General features: G+C 49.4%; 1 protein-coding gene across 3 annotated transcripts; it reads left to right on the top strand.

Annotated features, from left to right (window-relative positions):
- The first annotated feature begins 785 nt into the window (after positions 1–785).
- On the top strand, positions 786–20,598 carry LOC115184211 (lactase-like protein). Of its 3 annotated transcripts, XM_029745232.1 has the most exons (14): positions 786–898; positions 1,936–2,087; positions 2,830–2,990; positions 3,139–3,226; positions 3,729–3,838; positions 7,756–7,884; positions 10,885–10,980; positions 11,098–11,314; positions 11,927–12,201; positions 15,746–15,875; positions 16,135–16,334; positions 16,545–16,608; positions 19,912–19,988; positions 20,311–20,374. In XM_029745232.1, the coding sequence occupies exons 2-13, from the start codon at positions 1,961–1,963 to the stop codon at positions 19,986–19,988; spliced, it is 1,674 nt and encodes a 557-aa protein (XP_029601092.1). In that variant the 5' UTR covers positions 786–898; positions 1,936–1,960; the 3' UTR covers positions 20,311–20,374. The 3 variants fall into 3 exon arrangements, with proteins under 3 accessions (XP_029601092.1, XP_029601090.1, XP_029601091.1); XM_029745230.1 differs by lacking the exon at positions 19,912–19,988 and having other exon boundaries at positions 20,311–20,598; XM_029745231.1 differs by lacking the exons at positions 786–898; positions 19,912–19,988 and adding an exon at positions 959–1,378 and having other exon boundaries at positions 20,311–20,598.
- Positions 20,599–24,136: the final 3,538 nt, after the last annotated feature.

The following is a 24,136-nucleotide window of genomic DNA, read 5'->3' as shown; positions in this document are numbered from 1 at the left end:
ACAGTGATATTTAAGTGAAATAATCTGTCTGTAAACAATTGTTGGAATAATTACTTGTCATGCACAATGTAGATGTCAAAACTTGCCAAAACTATAGTTTGTTAACAAGAAATTTGTGGAGTGGTTGAAAAATGAGTTTTAATGACTCCAACCTAAGTGTATGTAAACTTCTGACTTCAACTGTAAATCTAACATAATTTACATATAACATTCCTATATACACTCTTAGACAAAATGGTTCTTAAAGGGTTCTTCAGCTGTCCCCCTAGAAGAACCCTTTTTGGTTCCAGATAGAACCCAGATAGAACCCGATAGTAGAACTCTTTTTGGTTCCAGGTAGAACTCTTTTAGGTTCCATGTTTAAAGGGTTTTACATGGAACTCAAAAGGGTTCTACCTGGAACCAAAAAGGGTTCTTTAAAGGGTTCTCCTAGAACCCTTTTAGGTTCTAGATAGCACCTTTTTTTCTAAGAGTGTAGAAATAAAATCTGGAGATTTCAATGAATCTAATTGTAGACATAGTCCCATTGGTAGGAGCCTATAGTAAAACTCTCTGAGGCTGAGCTGCATGTGTATAGGTCACACTGTCTGACATTCACTTTGCTTACAGTGTAAAAAAAAAGCCAATTTCCAAAAGATCTGTTTGCCCCAGCAAATTACGCTCACACTTCATTGACTTTGAATGGGGGGGCGGTATTTGGGTCCTGTCTGCTTGCCCAATGGGGCCCCTGAATAGAGGTAAAACTTACTGGACGTTTCGCGGCGCGCTTTTGTGACATCGGGTGCTGTAACCTCTACCCCTGAGGATTTGTGAGAATGAATTAGGTCCAGAAACTTGGGGACCTTTCTTGCATTTTGGAGCTGTTTCCAGTGGGGACTAATGCAGGACCTTTAAACAGGTAGGCATGTAGCTATATGTGGTTCTGGGAAGAGTTAGAGGACTGGTGAGGAAAGACAGCAGGGACAGAAGGAAAGTGACAGGGAGAGAGATAGCTTGCTAGATTTTTTTGTTCTATATTCTTAAACATTTTCACTCACTTTTCTAAATTAGACACTGAAGGATTATGATGATCAGTTACTAGACCTAGGTACCTCTGCCGGACGGGATCAGTTTGACATGTCGCTGATACTGACTGTGTTAGACAAGCTGACGTACCTCCTGTCTTTAATTGCGTTTTGCATCAGTGTATCTTATGCCTGGTTGAAATGAGACTAGATCATTCCTTTAATCTTAATTTGGGCCTGAGAATGATATGGTGTCATCGTTTTCAATGGACTATTGCTTATTTCTGAGTTCAATCCATTCTTTAAAGATGTTTTCCAGTGTGAGTTAATTAGGATGCTTTTATCCACATACGTTGGATATCTATCACCTCTGTGTAAGTCTCTGTTGAGTCTTCATTTGATAATAGAGCTGAAAGGGTTTTATTTATCAGTATTATATGAAAATATATTAGCATATTGTTTGTATCAACTCAGAGCGGTAGAATTGTCTTGAGATAAACTATCTGCAGTTTGAGCTCTGCATCATATTAAGACAATGGTGTTATTTCCACAGAAGTAATTTTATCCCTGAGATGAGTGTTTATGTATGATCTGAGATCAGTTTTACCTTAGTGGCATTAAAGTTAAATGTGTTAATTACACAGAAGTAATTTTATCCCTGAGATGAGTGTTTATGTATGATCTGAGATCAGTTTTTACTCATTGGCATTAAAGTAAAAGGTGTTAATTACACAGAAGTAAAACATTTTTTTATACATTAGATGAGTGTTTATGTATGATCTGAGATCAGTTTAACCTCATTGGCATTAAAGTTAATGAATAAGGCATAACACTTTCTATGAAAGTACAGTGTTATGACACTGACTACGAGTGTCCATGGTAACTCTTAAGCGTTTATAAAATGCTGTATGATTCTTCCTTCTATGTGCAGGTGTCACCTGTGAGAGATCAACACCATGTCACTACAGCGGATGCTGAACCTGCACTATGTGCTTGTGCTGGTGCTGTGTGTGTCAGCCAGCGAAGACTTCGACTGGACCAAGAATGAACGCGGATCATTCTACTATGGCACTTTCCCAACTGGTAGGCTACCGTACAGGGAGAAATGTAGAAGTGACTGAATCATGTTAAAAAGGTCTAATACTAACAGCAAAATACAGTTATAAAAATATAATAGATGAGAAAGAGCACAAGAGAGGATGAGAGAGAGGCCTACATTTTATCACAGAAATCAAGATTTTATAGCTATTACAGAAAATTGAAACGAAAGAGAGAGAGAAATTGTAACGTATTTTCTCCCAGGGATGAAGAGTTCTTTTTTTTTTACCCATTTTTTCTCTCCAATTTCGTGGTATCCAATTGGTACTTACAGTCTTGTCTCATCGCTGCAACTCCTGTACGGACTCGGGAGAGGCGAAGGTCGAGAGCCATGCGTCCTCCGAAACACAACCCAACCAAGCCACACTGCTTCTTGACACAATGCCCATCCAACCCGGAAGCCATCCGCACCAATGTGTCGGAGGAAACACCGTACACCTGGCGACCTGGTCAGCGTGCATTGCACCCGTCCCGCCACAGGAGCCACTAGTGCACGATGAGACAAGGATATCCCTGGCGGCCAAACCCTCCCTAACCCGGACGACGCTGGGCCAATTGTGCGCCGCCCCATGGGCCTCCCGGTCGAGGCCAGCTGCGACAGAGCCTGGACTCGAACCCAGAATCTCTGGTGGCACAGCTAGCACTGCGATGCAGTACCTTAGACCACTGCGCCATCCGGGAGACCCAGGAATGAAGAGTTCTTGCTAACCTTTATATCTCTCTGAAGGGTTTTCCTGGGGGGCTGGGGGCTCTGCATACCAGACAGAAGGAGCCTGGGACAAGGATGGCAAGGGGATGAGCATCTGGGACGTGTTCGCCCACAAGAAGGGAAAGATCTTCCTCAACGACACCGCAGACCACTCCTGCGAAGGATACTACAAATTCAAGGTGAATAGACTGAATAGACAGTAGACACAGTATCCCCATGTAGTCAGAAGTAGTGCACTGCAAAGTGAATAGGGAGCCATTTGAGATTTGAACCATATGGCTCCGTCTCTATTGACACCCTTGACATGACATCGTCAATATCTTCTAGGATGACATCACCTTGATGAAGGACATGAAGTTTAACCACTATCGTTTCTCCATCTCCTGGCCAAGGATATTTCCCAACGGAATCAAAGGTAAATGCTCCATACTTCATAGACCAGATTCTCCACTGAACATACTTCATAGACCAGATCCTCCACTGAACATACTTCATAGACCAGATTCTCCACTGAACATACTTCATAGACCAGATTCTCCACTGAACATACTTCATAGACCAGATTCTCCACTGAACATACTTCATAGACCAGATCCTCCACTGAACATACTTCATAGACCAGATTCTCCACTGAACATACTTCATAGACCAGATTCTCCACTGAACATACTTCATAGACCAGATTCTCCACTGAACATACTTCATAGACCAGATCCTCCACTGAACATACTTCATAGACCAGATTCTCCACTGAACATACTTCATAGACCAGATTCTCCACTGAACATACTTCATAGACCAGATTCTCCACTGAACATACCTTTAAGTCCAGGACAAAGCTTAATAATCTGTGTCCGGGAAACAGGCCCTATACGTTTTTGTGAATGTTATAGCTAATGGTAATGTTTCTTCTCCAGCTGATCACATCAATGAGAAGGGAATTAAATACTATGATGACCTGATCAACATGCTCCTGGACAATAACATCACACCAATAGTCACCCTGTACCACTGGGATCTGCCACAGGTGGGTACTGACTGACTGGGTACTGACTAACTGACTGGGTACTGACTGACTGGGTACTGACTGACTGACTGGGTACTGATTGACTGACTGGGTACTGACTGACTGACTGACTGACTGACTGACTGACTGGGTACAGACTAACTGGGTACTGACTGACTGGGTACTGACTGACTGACTGACTGGATACTGACTAACTGGGTACTGATTGACTGACTGGGTACAGACTAACTGGGTACTGACTGACTGGGTACTGACTAACTGGGTACTGATTGACTGACTGGGTACAGACTAACTGGGTACTGATTGACTGACTGGGTACAGACTAACTGGGTACTGACTGACTGGGTACTGACTGACTGGGTACTGACTAACTGGGTACTGATTGACTGGGTACTAACTAACTGACTGGGTACTGACTAACTGGGTACTGACTGACTAACTGGGTACAGACTAACTGGGTACTGACAGACTGACTGGGTACTGACTAACTGGGCACGGACTGACTGACTGGGTACTGACTAACTGGGTACTGACTGACTGGGTACTGACTGACTGGGTACTGACTGACTAACTGGGTACTGACTGACTGACTGGGTACTGACTGACTGACTGGGTACTGACTGACTAACTGGGTACTGACTGATTGGGTACTGACTAACTGGGTACTGACTGACTAACTGGGAACTGACTGACTGGGTACTGACTGACTAACTGGGTACTGACTAACTGGGCACTGACTGACTGACTGGGTACTGACTAACTGACTGGGTACTGACTAACTAGGTACTGACTGACTAACTGGGTACTGACTGACTAACTGGGTACTGACTGACTGGGTACTGACTGACTAACTGGGCACTGACTGACTGGGTACTGACTGACTAACTAACTGGGTACTGACTGACTGACTGACTGACTGGGTACTGACTTACTGACTGGGTACTGACTGACTGTGTACTGACTGACTAACTAACTAACTGGGTACTGACTAACTGGGCACTGACTGACTGACTGGGTACTGACTAACTGGGTACTGACTGACTGGGTACTGACTGACTAACTAACTGGGTACTGACTGACTGACTGGGTATTGACTAACTGGGTACTGACTGACTAACTGGGTACTGACTGACTGGGTACTGACTGACTAACTAACTGGGTACTGACTGACTGACTGACTGACTGGGTACTGACTTACTGACTGGGTACTGACTGACTGTGTACTGACTGACTAACTAACTAACTGGGTACTGACTAACTGGGCACTGACTGACTGACTGGGTACTGACTAACTGGGTACTGACTGACTGGGTACTGACTGACTAACTAACTGGGTACTGACTGACTGACTGGGTATTGACTAACTGGGTACTGACTGACTAACTGGGTACTGACTGACTGGGTACTGACTGACTAACTAACTGGGTACTGACTGACTGACTGGGTACTGACTAACTGGGTACTGACTGACTGGGTACTGACTGACTAACTAACTGGGTACTGACTAACTGGGCACTGACTGACTGACTGGGTACTGACTAACTGGGTACTGACTGACTAACTGGGTACTGACTGACTGGGTACTGACTAACTGGGCACTGACTGACTGACTGGGTACTGACTAACTGGGTACTGACTGACTGGGTACTGACTAACTGGGCACTGACTGACTGACTGGGCACTGACTAACTGGGCACTGACTGACTGACTAACTGGGTACTGACTAACTGGGCACTGACTGACTGACTGGGTACTGACTAACTGGGTACTGACTGACTAACTGGGTACTGACTGACTGGGTACTGACTAACTGGGCACTGACTGACTGACTGACTGGGTATTGACTAACTGGGCACTGACTGACTGACTGACTGGGTACTGACTAACTGGGTACTGACTGACTGACTGGGTACTGACTGATTGGGTACTGACTGACTAACTAACTAACTGGGTACTGACTAACTGGGCACTGACTGACTGACTGGGTACTGACTAACTGGGTACTGACTGACTGGGTACTGACTGACTAACTAACTGGGTACTGACTGACTGACTGGGTATTGACTAACTGGGTACTGACTGACTAACTGGGTACTGACTGACTGGGTACTGACTGACTAACTAACTGGGTACTGACTGACTGACTGGGTACTGACTAACTTGGTACTGACTGACTGGGTACTGACTGACTAACTAACTGGGTACTGACTAACTGGGCACTGACTGACTGACTGGGTACTGACTAACTGGGTACTGACTGACTAACTGGGTACTGACTGACTGGGTACTGACTAACTGGGCACTGACTGACTGACTGGGCACTGACTAACTGGGCACTGACTGACTGACTAACTGGGTACTGACTAACTGGGCACTGACTGACTGACTGGGTACTGACTAACTGGGTACTGACTGACTAACTGGGTACTGACTGACTGGGTACTGACTAACTGGGCACTGACTGACTGACTGACTGGGTATTGACTAACTGGGCACTGACTGACTGACTGACTGGGTACTGACTAACTGGGTACTACTGACTTGGTACTGACTGACTGACTGATTGATTGACTGACTGAGTACTAACTGACTGTATGCGAACCAGTAGTGAATCGCTATTAGCTTGCCGAACTAGCACATACAAAGCTACCGCTACACTGTTCAATGCAAAACATGACACCTTTTATTTATCCATATATTTACAGAATCTAGGTTGAAATAATGTTGTCAGTAATCTAACTCCATATCAATCCCAAATGAATGTAGACCTGAACTGTACTGCATTTGTATCGGTGGCTTTATAGAAAGAAGACAGTGGAGGGATGTTTCCTGTTATGATGATCCCAGATGACTAGTCTACTACAACACATTCCCTATCCATCACATGGTGTGACCTATAGTAACCTTCCTTCCCTGTTACCACCCAGGTCTTGTGTGACCTATAGTAACCTCTCTTCCCTGTTACCACCCAGGTCTGGTGTGACCTATAGTAACCTCTCTTCCCTGTTACCACCCAGGTCTGGTGTGACCTATACAAACCTCTCTTCCCTGTTACCACCCAGGTCTTGTGTGACCTATAGTAACCTCTCTTCCCTGTTACCACCCAGGTCTGGTGTGACCTATAGTAACCTTCCTTCCCTGTTACCACCCAGGTCTTGTGTGACCTATAGTAACCTTCCTTCCCTGTTACCACCCAGGTCTTGTGTGACCTATAGTAACCTTCCTTCCCTGTTATCACCCAGGTCTTGTGTGACCTATAGTAACCTCTCTTCCCTGTTACCACCCAGGTCTTGTGTGACCTATAGTAACCTTCCTTCCCTGTTACCACCCAGGTCTTGTGTGACCTATAGTAACCTTCCTTCCCTGTTATCACCCAGGTCTTGTGTGACCTATAGTAACCTCTCTTCCCTGTTACCACCCAGGTCTTGTGTGACCTATAGTAACCTCTCTTCCCTGTTACCACCCAGGTCTGGTGTGACCTATAGTAACCTCTCTTCCCTGTTACCACCCAGGTCTTGTGTGACCTATAGTAACCTCTCTTCCCTGTTACCACCCAGGTCTTGTGTGACCTATAGTAACCTCTCTTCCCTGTTACCACCCAGGTCTGGTGTGACCTATAGTAACCTCTCTTCCCTGTTACCACCCAGGTCTTGTGTGACCTATAGTAACCTTCCTTCCCTGTTACCACCCAGGTCTTGTGTGACCTATAGTAACCTTCCTTCCCTGTTACCACCCAGGTCTTGTGTGACCTATAGTAACCTTCCTTCACTGTTAACACCCAGGTCTGGTGTGACCTATAGTAATCTTCCTTCCCTGTTACCACCCAGGTCTTGTGTGACCTATAGTAACCTCTCTTCCCTGTTACCACCCAGGTCTTGTGTGACCTATAGTAACCTTCCTTCCCTGTTACCACCCAGGTCTTACAGGAGAAGTACGGTGGATGGCAGAACGTCAGCATGGTGAACTATTTCAACGACTTTGCCAACTTATGCTTTGAGCGGTTTGGTGACAGAGTCAAATACTGGATCACCTTCAACAACCCATGGGTAAGACAATACATTATCCATAATACATTATCCAAAATACATGATCCATAATACATGATCCATAATACATTATCATAACCCATTATACATAACACATTATCCATAATACATTACACATTACCATACCCCATTATCCATAATACATTATCACAACACATTATCATAACCCATTATCCATAATACATGATCCATAACACATTATACATAATACATTATACATAACACATTAGCCACAATACATTATAACTATCACATTATTCATAACACATTATCCATAATACATCATACATAATACATCATCATAACCCATTATCCATAATACATTATCCATAATACATGATCATAACCCATTATCCATAATACATTATCCATAATACATTAACACATTACAACACATTATCCATAACACATTATCCGATGGACACACAGGCTGTGTTCCAAATGACACCCTATTCCCCATATAGTGCACTAATGTTTACCTGGGCCCATAGAACTCTGGTCAAAAGTAGTGCACTATAAAGGGAATAGGGAGCCAGGGCTCATAGGACTCTGATCAAAAGTAGCACACTATATAGGGGATAGGGTGCCATTTGGGAGACACCCAGTATATGAACCATAATCCTCCAGAAGACTACTGTAGGTTAGCTTCACCATGAACCAGACCCAAATACATGTGTCAAATACTTTCAAATAGGCTTAAGTTATTCAAAGTATTTGACACAATGTATTTTGACTCAGGACTTCCATTAACATCATATTTGATAAGTCTTAGTGTACAGTAATGCAGTGTGCTATATCTGTGTTTGTAGTCTATTATTGTGGAGGACTATGAGACTGTGTTTATAGTCTAGTGCTAGTGAGGACTATGAGACTGTAGTCTAGTGCTGGGGAGGACTATGAGACTGTAGTCTAGTGATAGTGAGGACTATGAGACTGTAGTCTAGGGCTGGGGAGGACTATGAGACTGTGTTTGTAGTCTAGGGCTGGGGAGGACTATGAGACTGTGTTTGTAGTCTAGGGCTGTGGAGGACTATGAGACTGTGTTTGTAGTCTAGTGCTGTGGAGGACTATGAGACTGTGTTTGTAGTGATGGGGAGGACTATGAGACTGTAGTCTAGTGCTGGGGAGGACTATGAGACTGTAGTCTAGTGCTGGGGAGTACTATAAGACTATAGTTTAGTGCTGGGGAGGACTATGAGACTGTGTTTGTAGTCTAGTGCTGGGGAGGACTATGAGACTGTGGTCTAGTGCTGGGGAGGACTATGAGACTGTGGTCTAGGGCTGGGGAGGACTATGAGACTGTAGTCTAGTGATGGGGAGGACTATAAGACTGTAGTCTAGTGCTGGGGAGGACTATGAGACTGTAGTCTAGGACTGGGGAGGACTATGAGACTGTAGTCTAGTGCTGGGGAGGACTATGAGACTGTGGTCTAGGGCTGGGGAGGACTATGAGACTGTGGTCTAGTGCTAGGGAGGACTATGAGACTGTGGTCTAGTGCTGGGGAGGACTATGAGACTGTGGTCTAGGGCTGGGGGGGACTATGAGACTGTTTATAGTCTAGTGCTGGGGAGGACTATGAGACTGTAGTCTAGTGCTGGGGAGGCCTATGAGACTGTAGTCTAATGATGTGGAGGACTATGAGACTGTAGTCTAGTGCTGGGGAGGGCTATGAGACTTTGTTTATAGTCTAGTGCTGGGGAGGACTATGAGACTGTAGTCTAGTGCTGGGGAGGACTATGAGACTGTAGTCTAGTGCTGGGGAGGACTATGAGACTGTAGTCTAGTGCTGGGGAGGACTATGAGACTGTAGTTTAGTGTTGGGGAGGACTATGAGACTGTGTTTGTAGTCTAGTGCTGGGGAGGACTATGAGACTGTGTTTATAGTCTAGTGCTGTGGAAGACTATGAGACTGTAGTCTAATGATGTGGAGGACTATGATACTGTAGTCTAGTGCTGGGGAGGACTATGAGACTGTAGTCTAGTGCTGGGGAGGACTATGAGACTGTGGTCTAGGGCTGGGGAGGACTATGAGACTGTAGTCTAGTGCTGGAGAGGACTATGAGACTGTAGTCTAGTGCTGGGGAGGACTATGAGACTGTAGTCTAGTGCTGGGGAGGACTATGAGACTGTAGTCTAGTGATAGTGAGGACTATGAGACTGTAGTCTAGGGCTGGGGAGGACTATGAGACTGTGGTCTAGTGCTAGGGAGGACTATGAGACTGTGGTCTAGTGCTGGGGAGGACTATGAGACTGTGGTCTAGGGCTGGGGGGGACTATGAGACTGTAGTCTAGTGCTGGGGAGGCCTATGAGACTGTAGTCTAATGATGTGGAGGACTATGAGACTGTAGTCTAGTGCTGGGGAGGGCTATGAGACTTTGTTTATAGTCTAGTGCTGGGGAGGACTATGAGACTGTAGTCTAGTGCTGGGGAGGACTATGAGACTGTAGTCTAGTGCTGGGGAGGACTATGAGACTGTAGTCTAGTGCTGGGGAGGACTATGAGACTGTAGTTTAGTGTTGGGGAGGACTATGAGACTGTGTTTGTAGTCTAGTGCTGGGGAGGACTATGAGACTGTGTTTATAGTCTAGTGCTGTGGAAGACTATGAGACTGTAGTCTAATGATGTGGAGGACTATGATACTGTAGTCTAGTGCTGGGGAGGACTATGAGACTGTAGTCTAGTGCTGGGGAGGACTATGAGACTGTGGTCTAGGGCTGGGGAGGACTATGAGACTGTAGTCTAGTGCTGGGGAGGACTATGAGACTGTAGTCTAGTGCTGGGGAGGACTATGAGACTGTAGTCTAGTGCTGGGGAGGACTATGAGACTGTAGTCTAGTGATAGTGAGGACTATGAGACTGTAGTCTAGTGCTGGGGAGGCCTATGAGACTGTAGTCTAGTGCTGGGGAGGACTATGAGACTGTGTTTGTAGTCTAGTGCTGTGGAGGGCTATGAGACTGTAGTCTAATGATGTGGAGGACTATGAGACTGTGTTTGTAGTCTAGTGCTGTGGAGGGCTATGAAACTGGAGAACATGCACCTGGACTGAAGCTGAGGGGCACTGGGGCCTACAAAGCTGCCCACCACATTATCAAGGTAATCACTAATTGTTAATAATATAATTATATTTAATATTGTCAGTAATCTAATTCCAATATATAGGCCTAGTGTACTGTCTGTCCCCTGATACAGAATAATATATCATTTGAACAGGCACATGCTAAGGTTTGGCACACCTATGACACTCAATGGAGAAGCAAACAGAAAGGCTTGGTTGGGATCTCGTTGTTGGCAGACTGGGGGGAGCCAGTGGACATCATCAACCAGAGAGACATCGAGGCAGCAGAGAGATATGTCCAGTTCTACATGGGCTGGTTCGCTACACCCATCTTCAACGGGGACTACCCTCAAGTCATGAAAGACTACATAGGTAAGTCCTGTATTGTCACAGCTAGGTGATCCATTTCCACGAACAACCCACAGGGTTTAAATGAAGCTTGCCAGCTCGGCTGAGGCTAGTATTGTTCAGACCAGGCTAGTAGAAAATTGACCCAATTAGCCCACCGTCTTTTGAAATATTGAATGGTACAGATTATAGACCCGGGATAGAAAAACAATGGTGGTTTACTCTCCAAAAGGGTTCTTCAACTGTCCCCATAGGACAACCCTTTTTGGTTCCAAGTAGAACTCTTTTGTGTTCCATGTAGAACCCTCTGTGGAAAGGGTTTTACATGGAACCCAAAATGGTTCTTCAAAGAGTTCTCATATGGGGACAGCCAAAGAACCATTTTAGGTTCTCAATTTTTTTCTGCGTGTACTTGCCTGGCTGGCCAGTGTCCAAAATCTCCGCCTATATGTAACAGGACATAGAAACGTATTCGTGTCACTGTCACACCTGATGTCTCTTTCCACACAGACAAGATGAGTGCCCAGCAGGGTCTGGGTAGCTCTTGCCTCCCTGTCTTCTCCTCCCAATGTCAGGGTTAAGGGTTAGAGGTCAAAGGTCATAGTGTAATCTGGTCTCTCTCTCTCTGGTCTCCAGGTAGGAAGAGTGCCCAGCAGGGTCTAGGAACCTCCCGTCTCCCTGTCTTCTCTTCCCAGGAGAAGAGTTACATCAAGGGCACCTGTGACTTCCTGGGTATTGGCCACTTCACCACGCGCTATATCACCCAGAAGAACTACCCGTCTGGCCGCGGGAACAGCTACTTCACCGACCGTGACCTGGTGGAGCTGGTGGACCCTCGCTGGCCCGACCCCGGCTCTGAGTGGCTCTACTCTGTCCCCTGGGGATTCAGACGCCTGCTTAACTACATCAAGGTATAAGACTGTTAGTGTGGGCAGGTCCTACCAGCCAGACTTGGGTTAAATACATGATGTATTTAGTCAAATACAGTATGATAACAACTTTCCACTACTTCCAGGTGCGTTTGGAGGTGTGCTTGATTCAGTGTGGAGTTTGCACTTTATTTTACTTTATGCATTTGACCCCGATCTGCGGAAACATTCACACCTTCTTCCTTGTTTGACACGAACTCCCTACCCCATCTTCCTGTCTCACCACCCCGTCTCCCTGTCTCCTTGTCTCTCCACCCCGTCTCCCTGTCTCACCACCCCGTCTCCCTGTCTCCCCACCCCGTCTCCCTGTCTCACCACCACGTCTCCCTGTCTCCCCACCCCGTCTCCCTGTCTAACCACCCCGTCTCCCTGTCTCCCCACCCCGTCTCCCTGTCTCATCACCCTGTCTCCCTGTCTCACCACCCTGTCTTCCCTGTCTCCCTGTCTCACCACCCCGTCTCCCTGTCTCACCACCCCGTCTTCCTGTCTCATAACCCCGTCTCCCTGTCTCCCTGTCTCTCTACCCCGTCTCCCTGTCTCTCCACCCCGTCTCCCTGTCTCTCCACCCCGTCTCCCTGTCTCCCCACCCCGTCTCCCTGTCTCACCACCCCGTCTCCCTGTCTCCCCACCCCGTCTCCCTGTCTCACCACCCCGTCTCCCTGTCTCACCACCCCGTCTCCCTGTCTCCCCACCCCGTCTCCCTGTCTCTCTACCCCGTCTCCCTGTCTCACCACCCCGTCTCCCTGTCTCACCACCCCGTCTCCCTGTCTCCCCACCCCGTCTCCCTGTCTCTCTACCCCGTCTCCCTGTCTCACCACCCCGTCTCCCTGTCTCACCACCCTGTCTCCCTGTCTCACCACCCTGTCTTCCCTGTCTCACCACCCTGTCTCCCTGTCTCACCACCCCGTCTCCCTGTCTCACCACCCCATCTCCCTGTCTCAACACCCCGTCTCCCTGTCTCACCACCCTGTCTTCCCTGTCTCACACCCCGTCTCCCTGTCTCACATACCCCGTCTCCCTGTCTCAACACCCCGTCTCCCTGTCTCACCACCCCGTCTCCCTGTCTCACCACCCTGTCTCCCTGTCTCAACACCCTGTCTTCCCTGTCTCACCACCCCATCTCCCTGTCTCACCACCCCATCTCCCTGTCTCAACACCCCGTCTCCCTGTCTCACCACCCCGTCTCCCTGTCTCACCACCCCGTCTCCCTGTCTCTACCCTGTCTTCCCTGTCTCACCACCCTGTCTCCCTGTCTCACTACCCCGTGTCCCTGTCTCACCACCCCGTCTCCCTTTCTCACCACCCTGTCTCCCTGTCTCACCACCCTGTCTCCCTGTCTCACCACCCTGTCTTCCCTGTCTCAAACCCTGTCTCCCTGTCTCATCTCCCCGTCTCCCTGTCTCACCACCCCGTCTCCCTGTCTCACCACCCTGGCTTCCTGTGTCAACACCCCGTCACCCTGTCTCGTCTCCCTGTCTCAACACCCCGTCTCCCTGTCTCACCAACCTGTCTCCCTGTCTCAACACCCCGTCTCCTTGTCTCCCTACCCTGTCTCCCACCCCGTCTCCTTGTCTCACCACCCCATCTCCTCACCACCATCTCCCTGTCTCCTCCCGACCCTGTCTCCCTGTCTCCTCCCGACCCTGTCTCCCTGTCTCCTCCCACCCTGTCTCCCTGTCTCCTCCCCACCCTGTCTCCTCCCGACCCTGTCTCCCTGTCTCCTCCCGACCCTGTCTCCCTGTCTCCTCCCCACCCTGTCTCCCTGTCTTCTCCCCACCCTGTCTCCCTGTCTCCTCCCCACCCTGTCTCCCTGTCTCCTCCCGACCCTGTCTCCCTGTCTTCTCCCCACCCTGTCTCCCTGTCTCCTCCCCACCCTGTCTCCCTGTCTCCTCCCGACCCTGTCTCCCTGTCTCCTCCCGACCCTGTCTCCCTGTCTTCTTCCCACCCTGTCTCCCTGTCTCCTCCCCGCCCTGTCTCCCTGTCTCCTCCCGACCCTGTCTTCCTGTCTCCTCCCGACCCTGTCTCCTCCCCACCCTGTCTCCCTGTCTCCTCCCCACCCTGTCTCCTTGTCTCCTCCCGACCCTGTCTCCCTGTCTCCTCCCCACCCTGTCTCCCTGTCTCCTCCCGACCCTGTCTACCTGTCTTCTCCCCACTGTCTCCCTGTCTCCTCCCCACCCTGTCTCAACACCCTGTCTTCCCTGTCTCACCACCCCATCTCCCTGTCTCATCACCCCGTCTCCCTGTCTCAACACCCCGTCTTCCTGTCTCACCACCCCGTCTCCCTGTCTCACCACCCCGTCTCCCTTTCTCCCTACCCCGTCTCCCTGTCTCACCACCCTGTTTCCCTGTCTCTACCCTGTCTTCCCTGTCGCACCACCCTGTCTCCCTGTCTCACCACCCTGTCTCCCTGTCTCACCACCCCGTGTCCCTGTCTCACCACCCCGTCTCCCTGTCTCACCACCCTGTCTCACCACCCTGTCTCCCTGTCTCACCACCCTGTCTTCCCTGTCTCACACCCTGTCTCCCTGTCTCACCACCCCGTCTCCCTGTCTCACCACCCCGTCTCCCTGTCTCACCACCCTGGCTTCCTGTGTCAACACCCCGTCTCCCTGTCTCGTCTCCCTGTCTCAACACCCCGTCTCCCTGTCTCACCACCCTGTCTCCCTGTCTCAACACCCCGTCTCCTTGTCTCCCTACCCTGTCTCCCACCCCGTCTCCTTGTCTCACCACCCCATCTCCTCACCACCATCTCCCTGTCTCCTCCGACCCTGTCTCCTCCCGACCCTGTCTCCCTGTCTCCTCCCACCCTGTCTCCCTGTCTCCTCCCCACCCTGTCTCCCTGTCTCCTCCCGACCCTGACTCCCTGTCTCCTCCCGACCCTGTTTCCTCCCCACCCTGTCTCCCTGTCTCCTCCCAACCCTGTCTCCCTGTCTCCTCCCCACCCTGTCTCCCTGTCTCCTCCCGACCCTGTCTCCTCCTGACCCTGTCTCCTCCCCACCCTGTCTCCCTGTCTCCTCCCCACCCTGTCTCCCTGTCTCCTCCCGACCCTGTCTCCTCCCCACCCTGTCTCCTCCCCACCCTGACTCCCTGTCTCCTCCCGACCCTGTCTCCTCCTGACCCTGTCTCCCTGTCTCCTCCCCACCCTGTCTCCCTGTCTCCTCACCACCCTGTGTCCCTGTCTCCTCCTGACCCTGTTTCCCTGTCTCCTCCCTACCCTGTGTCCCTGTCTCCTCCCCACCCTGTCTCCCTGTCTCCTCACCACCCTGTCTCCCTGTCTCCTCCCCACCCTGTCTCCCTGTCTCCTCCCCACCCTGTGTCCCCGTCTCCTCCCCACCCTGTCTCCCTGTCTCCTCCCCACCCTGTCTCCCTGTCTCCTCCCCACCCTGTCTCCCTGTCTCCTCCCCACCCTGTGTCCCTGTCTCCTCCCCACCCTGTCTCCCTGTCTCCTTCCCACCCTGTGTCCCTGTCTCCTCCCCACCCTGTCTCCCTGTCTCCTCCCCACCCTGTCTCCCTGTCTCTCCACTAGACTCAGTATGGGAACCCCATGATCTACGTGACAGAGAATGGGGTGTCAGAGAAGGTGCAGAGGTGCACAGACCTGTGTGATGATTGGAGGATGCAATACTTCAAGGATTACATCAATGAGATGCTCAAGGGTGAGGAACCTATCAGAGGAAATTACATCCTCTTAATATTACCTTGAAGAAAGGTTTAGTAGAGAAAATAATCTAATATTATAGAGGTTTAGTAAAACATTCGTTTTTCTTTATAACAAGTAATTGTTTTAGTGAACTGGTATAATTTTAGGACAAAACATGTGTTTTGAGTGTGTTTGAAGTTTCACTGTCTACTCTATTGATACTGGGCAAATGAACTCCTATAGCACCCTCTGTTGGTCTTTTCTCCACATGACAGCCCTTAAGGACGGAGTGAACGTGAAGGGTTACACAGCCTGGTCGCTGCTGGACAAGTTTGAGTGGGACGAAGGCTTCTCTGAGAGGTTTGGCCTGTTCTACGTGGACTTCCTCAACAAGAATAAACCACGTTACCCAAAAGCCTCTGTTCAGTACTACAAACGCATCATCAGCTCCAATGGATTCCCCAACCAGAGAGAGGTACAGTCAGTCAGTCAGTCACAGACACTTTGTACACACCTGATATAGGCCTATTCTATTTGGTTCAGAACAGTTTAAGTTTCTTCAAAGTTTTCCACTGTGCTGTTTTGTGACAGACTTTTTTTAATGGGTTGTATTAATACATATTGATTGGTTGGTTGATTGGTTAGTTGGTTAATTAATACATGTATGTTGATGGTCTCTCTACAGGTGGAGAGCTGGAAAAGGAAAGCAACAGAGACGTGCTCCTCCAGTAACCAGCTGCTAGCTGCAGGTCAGTACAGAAGACTACACTACACCCCAACACAGACAGACCCCAACACAGACAGACCCCAACACCACTAGACCCCAACACAGACAGACCCCAACACCCCCAGACCCCAACACAGACAGACCCCAACACAGACAAACCCCAACACCACCAGACCCCAACACCCCCAGACCCCAACACCATCAGACCCCAATACAGACAGACCCCAACACCACCAGACCCCAACACAGACAGACCCCAACGCCACCAGACCCCAACACAGACAGACCCCAATGCCACCAGACGCCAACACCACCAGACCCCAACACAGACAGACCCCAACACCACCAGACCCCAACACAGACAGACCCCAACACCACCAGACCCCAACACCACCAGACCCCAACACCACTAGACCCCAACACCACCAGACCCCAACACCACCAGACCCCAACACCACTAGACCCCAACACCACTAGACCCCAACAACCCCAGACCCCAACACAGACAGACCAACACCACTAGACCCCAACACCACTAGACCCCAACACCACCAGACCCCAACACCACTAGACCCCAACACCACCAGACCCCAACACCACCAGACCCCAACACCACTAGACCCCAACACCACTAGACCCCAACACCACCAGACCCCAACACCACTAGACCCCAACACAGACAGACCCCAACACAGACAGACCCCAACACTACTAGACCCCAACACCACCAGACCCCAACACCACCAGACCTCAACACAGACAGACCCCAACACAGACAGACCCCAACACCACTAGACCCCAACACCACTAGACCCCAACACCACCAGACCCCAACACAGACAGACCCCAACACCACCAGACCCCAACACCACCAGACCCCAACACAGACAGACCCCAACACAGACAGACCCCAACACCACCAGACCCCAACACCACTAGACCCCAACACAGACAGACCCCAACACCCCCAGACCCCAACACAGACAGACACCAACACCACCAGACCCCAACACAGACAAACCCCAACTCCACCAGACCCCAACACATACAGACCCCAACACCCCAGACCAGCTGCTAGCTGCAGGTCAGTACAGAAGACTACACTACACTACACTACACTACACCCCAACACAGACAGACCCCAACACAGACAGACCCCAACACAGACAGACCCCAACACCACTAGACCCCAACACAGACAGACCCCAACACAGACAGACCCCAACACCACCAGACCCCAACACCCCCAGACCCCAACACCACCAGACCCCAATACAGACAGACCCCAACACCACCAGACCCCAACACCACCAGACCCCAATACAGACAGACCCCAACACAGACAGACCCCAACACAGACAGACACCAACACCACCAGACCCCAACACAGACAAACCCCAACTCCACCAGACCCCAACACAGACAGACCCCAACACCCCAGACCAGCTGCAGGTCAGTACAGAAGACTACACTACAGTATACTACACCCCAACACAGACAGACCCCAACACAGACAGACCCCAACACAGACAGACCCCAACACCACTAGACCCCAACACAGACAGACCCCAACACAGACAGACCCCAACACCACCAGACACCAACACCCCCAGACCCCAACACCACCAGACCCCAACACCACCAGACCCCAATACAGACAGACCCCAACACTACCAGACCCCAATACAGACAGACCCCAACACAGACAGACCCCAACACAGACAGACCCCAACACAGACAGACCCCAACACCCCCAGACCCCAACACAGACAGACCCCAACACAGGCAGAACCCAACACCCCCAGACCCCAACAGCCCCAGACCCCAACACCACCAGACCCCAATACAGACAGACCCCAACACCCCCAGACCCCAACACAGACAGACCCCAACACAGACAGACCCCAACACCACCAGACCCCAACACCCCCAGACCCCAACACCACCAGACCCCAATACAGACAGACCCCAACACCACCAGACCCCAACACCACCAGACCCCAACACCACCAGACCCCAACACCACTAGACCCCAACACCACTAGACCCCAACACCCCCAGACCCCAACACAGACAGACCAACACCATTAGACCCCAACACCACCAGACCCCAACACCACTAGACCCCAACACCACCAGACCCCAACACCACTAGACCCCAACACCACCAGACCCCAACACCGCCAGACCCCAACACCACTAGACCCCAACACCACTAGACCCCAACACCACCAGACCCCAACACCACCAGACCCCAACACAGACAGACCCCAACACAGACAGACCCCAACACTACTAGACCCCAACACCACCAGACCCCAACACCACCAGACCTCAACACAGACAGACCCCAACACAGACAGACCCCAACACCACTAGACCCCAACACCACTAGACCCCAACACCACCAGACCCCAACACAGACGGACCCCAACACCACCAGACCCCAACACCACCAGACCCCAACACAGACAGACCCCAACCCCCAACACCACCAGACCCCAACACAGACAGACCCCAACACCACCAGACCCCAACACAGACAGACACCAACACCACCAGACCCCAACACAGACAAACCCCAACTCCACCAGACCCCAACATAGACAGACCCCAACACCCCAGACCCCAACACCACCAGACCCCAACACCCCCAGACCCCAATACAGACAGACCCCAACACAGACAGACCCCAACACCACCTGACCCCAACACCCCCAGACCCCAACACAGACAGACCCCAACACCCCCAGACCCCAACACAGACAGACCCCAACACCCCCAGACCCCAACACTACCAGACCCCAACACCACCAGACCCCAACACAGACAGACCCCAACACCACCAGACCCCAACACAGACAGACCCCAACACCCCCAGACCCCAACACTACCAGACCCCAACACAGACAGACCCTAACACCACCAGACCCCAACACCACCAGACCCCAACACCACCAGACCCCTGGCTCAAAGACATCATGGCAAAGACTTTCCAATACTTGAGCTGCGATTTACTTGATTTAGTAAGCCCCAGTACACTGGACTTAATAGAATAGTCCCAAAAATGCAAACTACAACCTAAATCATGCACATACTTTAAAACTTGAACTATTTGAAAATATTTTACATAATGTATGTCACTCAGCTCCAACAACTTCAGCATGCAGGGACATTGGGCTGAATCTGGCTGCCAGGGCAAACAAAGGAACATTCTGACTCTAATTGGCACTTTTCAACAAACAGTTGAACTACTAATAGTTAAACAACAAAACTACATGGGAAGACATTCTCTAACAGGACTTTTCTTTGTTTGCCCCTCCAGCTAGAAGAAAGTCCCAGCAGGACAATAAGGAACAGGCAGGGATGCCAAAGGTTTGGCCAGTGCATGATGAAGTTTAGGTAGGCCTACTTAGGACTCCATTACTTCTTCTTTTGATTGACTGACTGGTGTGTAGCAGACCTGGCTAGGAAATACATTCACCAAATACTTTTCAAATCATTTAAAGTATTGAATTTGAGTTGTGGTTGATTTAGCACTTATCAGACTATTCGCCATTTGCTGCTGAGTACATTTCTGCTAGTAGTGCAAAGTGGTGTAGTCATCTATGTGTTATTATTTTTAAAAATGGAGCCTCTGTTTGCTGTTTAGGGTGTAGGCCGGGTTACTGTTAGGGTTTTATAAAACATTTAATTTATTTATTGTGTTCAATGATTATTCCAGATCCGTTGACCAGCCACATGGAGATGGTAACAGAGATCGTGGTTCCTACAGTCTGTACTCTCTGTATTCTCCTGGCTGCTGTCTTCCTCATGTTCCTGCTGCGTGGACGCTTCTAGAACACTGCTGTCTTCCTCATGTTCCTGCTGCGTGGACGCTTCTAGAACACTGCTGTCTTCCTCATGTTCCTGCTGCGTGGACGCTTCTAGAACCCTACTGTCTTCCTCATGTTCCTGCTGCGTGGACGCTTCTAGAACACTGCTGTCTTCCTCATGTTCCTGCTGCGTGGACCCTTCTAGAACACTGCTGTCTTCCTCATGTTCCTGCTGCGTGGACGCTTCTAGAACACTGCTGTCTTCCTCATGTTCCTGCTGCGTGGACGCTTCTAGAACACTGCTGTCTTCCTCATGTTCCTGCTGCGTGGACGCTTCTAGAACACTGCTGTCTTCCTCATGTTCCTGCTGCGTGGACGCTTCTAGAACACTGCTGTCTTCCTCATGTTCCTGCTGCGTGGACGCTTCTAGAACACTGCTGTCTTCCTCATGTTCCTGCTGCGTGGACGCTTCTAGAACACTGCTGTCTTCCTCATGTTCCTACTGCGTGGACGCTTCTAGAACACTGCTGTCTTCCTCATGTTCCTGCTGCGTGGACGCTTCTAGAACACTGCTGTCTTCCTCATGTTCCTGCTGCGTGGACGCTTCTAGAACACTGCTGTCTTCCTCATGTTCCTGCTGCGTGGACGCTTCTAGAACACTGCTGTCTTCCTCATGTTCCTACTGCGTGGACGCTTCTAGAACACTGCTGTCTTCCTCATGTTCCTGCTGCGTGGACGCTTCTAGAACACTGCTGTCTTCCTCATGTTCCTGCTGCGTGGACGCTTCTAGAACACTGCTGTCTTCCTCATGTTCCTACTGCGTGGACGCTTCTAGAACACTGCTGTCTTCCTCATGTTCCTACTGCGTGGACGCTTCTAGAACACTGCTGTCTTCCTCATGTTCCTGCTGCGTGGACGCTTCTAGAACACTGCTGTCTTCCTCATGTTCCTACTGCGTGGACGCTTCTAGAACACTGCTGTCTTCCTCATGTTCCTGCTGCGTGGACGCTTCTAGAACACTGCTGTCTTCCTCATGTTCCTGCTGCGTGGACGCTTCTAGAACACTGCTGTCTTCCTCATGTTCCTGCTGCGTGGACGCTTCTAGAACACTGCTGTCTTCCTCATGTTCCTGCTGCGTGGACGCTTCTAGAACACTGCTGTCTTCCTCATGTTCCTACTGCGTGGACGCTTCTAGAACACTGCTGTCTTCCTCATGTTCCTACTGCGTGGACGCTTCTAGAACACTGCTGTCTTCCTCATGTTCCTGCTGCGTGGACGCTTCTAGAACACTGCTGTCTTCCTCATGTTCCTACTGCGTGGACGCTTCTAGAACACTGCTGTCTTCCTCATGTTCCTGCTGCGTGGACGCTTCTAGAACACTGCTGTCTTCCTCATGTTCCTGCTGCGTGGACGCTTCTAGAACACTGCTGTCTTCCTCATGTTCCTACTGCGTGGACGCTTCTAGAACACTGCTGTCTTCCTCATGTTCCTGCTGCGTGGACGCTTCTAGAACACTGCTGTCTTCCTCATGTTCCTACTGCGTGGACGCTTCTAGAACACTGCTGTCTTCCTCATGTTCCTGCTGCGTGGACGCTTCTAGAACACTGCTGTCTTCCTCATGTTCCTACTGCGTGGACGCTTCTAGAACACTGCTGTCTTCCTCATGTTCCTGCTGCGTGGACGCTTCTAGAACACTGCTGTCTTCCTCATGTTCCTGCTGCGTGGACAATGATAGCTGTATTTTTTATTACACACAGTTCATCTCTTTTATATACATATTGCAACAGATACAAACCTGGACACCGGACACATTTTAAAATGGAACGATACCTATTCCATGTTAATAAAGTGTTGACATACATTATTATCTGTATCTTGAAAATCTAATTCAATTGCAATAAAGATTGTACAACCTGTTTGGAAACTGTTTGACTCCTTACAGGCTGCAGGTGTTGTAGAGAGAATTCAGTAGAAGAGGAGTCTTCAGCACACCTTATATAATAGGCTATACAGTATCTACACTACAGTTTGGTTTGAAACCTTAAGACTAGGCTTTAGCTCAGCAAGATAACATGGTCTTGCAGCTTAATAATATAAATGATCATATTGTAATCTGATTTCTAGATTTCATAAGCAAGTACCTGTGTATGTGTAAACCTGTAAACGGACACTCTATTGCTCTGAATGAATTTTCCCACATAACATTTATGAGGGGACAAAGTCTCAAAACCCTGTTTTATCAGAAAACATTCATAGTGAAAATTAGAAAATAACAAGGCATGGAAAGCAAGAGCAAGTGACACAATTCTGTCGGGTAAAATTGGTAGGCTTCTCTCAGGTATGTAAACTCAACAAAAAAAGAAATGTAAAAATCCAAATAACTTCACTGTTTCCCATGCTTGTTCAATGAACCACAAACAATGAATGAACATGCACCTGTAGAATGGTCGTTAAGACACTAACAGCTTACAGATGGTAGGCAATTAAGGTCACAGTTATGAAAACTTAGGACACTAAAGAAGCCTTTCTACTGACTCTGAAAAACACCAAAAGAAAGACGCCCAGGGTCCCTGCTCATGTGCATGAACGTGCCTTGGGCATGCTGCAAGGACGCATGAGGACTGCGTGGCCAGGGCAATAAATTGCAATGTCCGTACTGTGAGACGCCTAAGACAGCACCCTTCACTGATGAGTCACGGTTTTGTCTCACCAGGGGTGATGGTCGGATTTGCGTTTATCGTCGAAGGAATGAGCGTTACACCAAGGAATGTACTCTGGAGCGGGATCAATTTGGAGGTGGAGGGTCCGTCATGGTCTGGGGCGGTATCACAGCATCATCGGACTGAGCCTGTTGTCATTGCAGGCAATCTCAATGCTGTGCGTTACAGGGAAGACATCCTCCTTCCTCATGTGGTAACCTTCCTGCAGGCTCATCCTGACATGACCCTCCAACATGACAATGCCACCAGCCATACTGCTCGTTCTGTGCGTGATTTCCTGCAAGACAGGAATGTCAGTGTTCTGCCATGGCCAGCGAAGAGCCCGGATCTCAATCCCATTGAGCACGTCTGGGACCTGTTGGATCAGAGGGTGAGGTCTAGGGCCATTCCCCCCAGAAATGTCTGGGAACTTGCCGGTGCCTTGGTGGGGTAACATCTCACAGCAAGAACTGGCAAATCTGGTGCAGTCCATGAGGAGGAGATGCACTGCAGTACTTAATGCAGCTGGTGGCCACACCAGATACTGACTGTTACTTTTGAATACAACGGAGAGACGTGGTAACCTTTGACCATGTATTATTTGATCTGACTTTATTAAACAACACCATTCATCAGAGTAGCCTGTAATTCTCTGTAGAGCAGAGTAGGTGTGTCATGTAGATAATTCTGCACATGTGGCAGAAGCTCAGATTTGTTGCTATTGAGAAGAGGGTTCCAGAGAATTCGGGGAAATGCAGGCTCTCCGTAATTAGTATTCTAAGTAACAGACTTGAATATAATAGCATAGTACAACGCTACTCCAAGACAAAAAAAACCACATCATCATTTCTTATGAGATTTCAGGTTGATTGTGCGAATGGTCGCATTTCTCTCAGGTGGCAGGCCACTAGGTAAAATCTGTGGTTTGATTGAAACAAAATAGTTAGAATAGGCCAACAGTTTGTTAAAAGCAGTTACTTTTTGTAGCTATGTCTAATAGGGTGGAAATATATATATTTTTGCCATTACATAGTCA

Source organism: Salmo trutta, unplaced genomic scaffold (assembly GCF_901001165.1).
Source record: "Salmo trutta unplaced genomic scaffold, fSalTru1.1, whole genome shotgun sequence".
Classification (NCBI taxonomy): domain Eukaryota; kingdom Metazoa; phylum Chordata; class Actinopteri; order Salmoniformes; family Salmonidae; genus Salmo; species Salmo trutta.
The sequence above is the reverse complement of the archived record's forward strand: the minus strand, read 5'-3'. Positions and strand labels throughout refer to the sequence as shown.

Excerpts from the sequence above, each read along its gene's own strand:
- LOC115184211 (XM_029745230.1), top strand. The coding sequence starts at position 1,961 with ATGTCACTACAGCGGATGCTGAACCTGCACTATGTGCTTGTGCTGGTG. Across the intron at positions 2,991-3,138 it reads AAGGATACTACAAATTCAAG|GATGACATCACCTTGATGAA; the intron begins GTGAATAGACTG and ends AATATCTTCTAG. Across the intron at positions 7,885-10,884 it reads TCACCTTCAACAACCCATGG|TCTAGTGCTGTGGAGGGCTA; the intron begins GTAAGACAATAC and ends CTGTGTTTGTAG.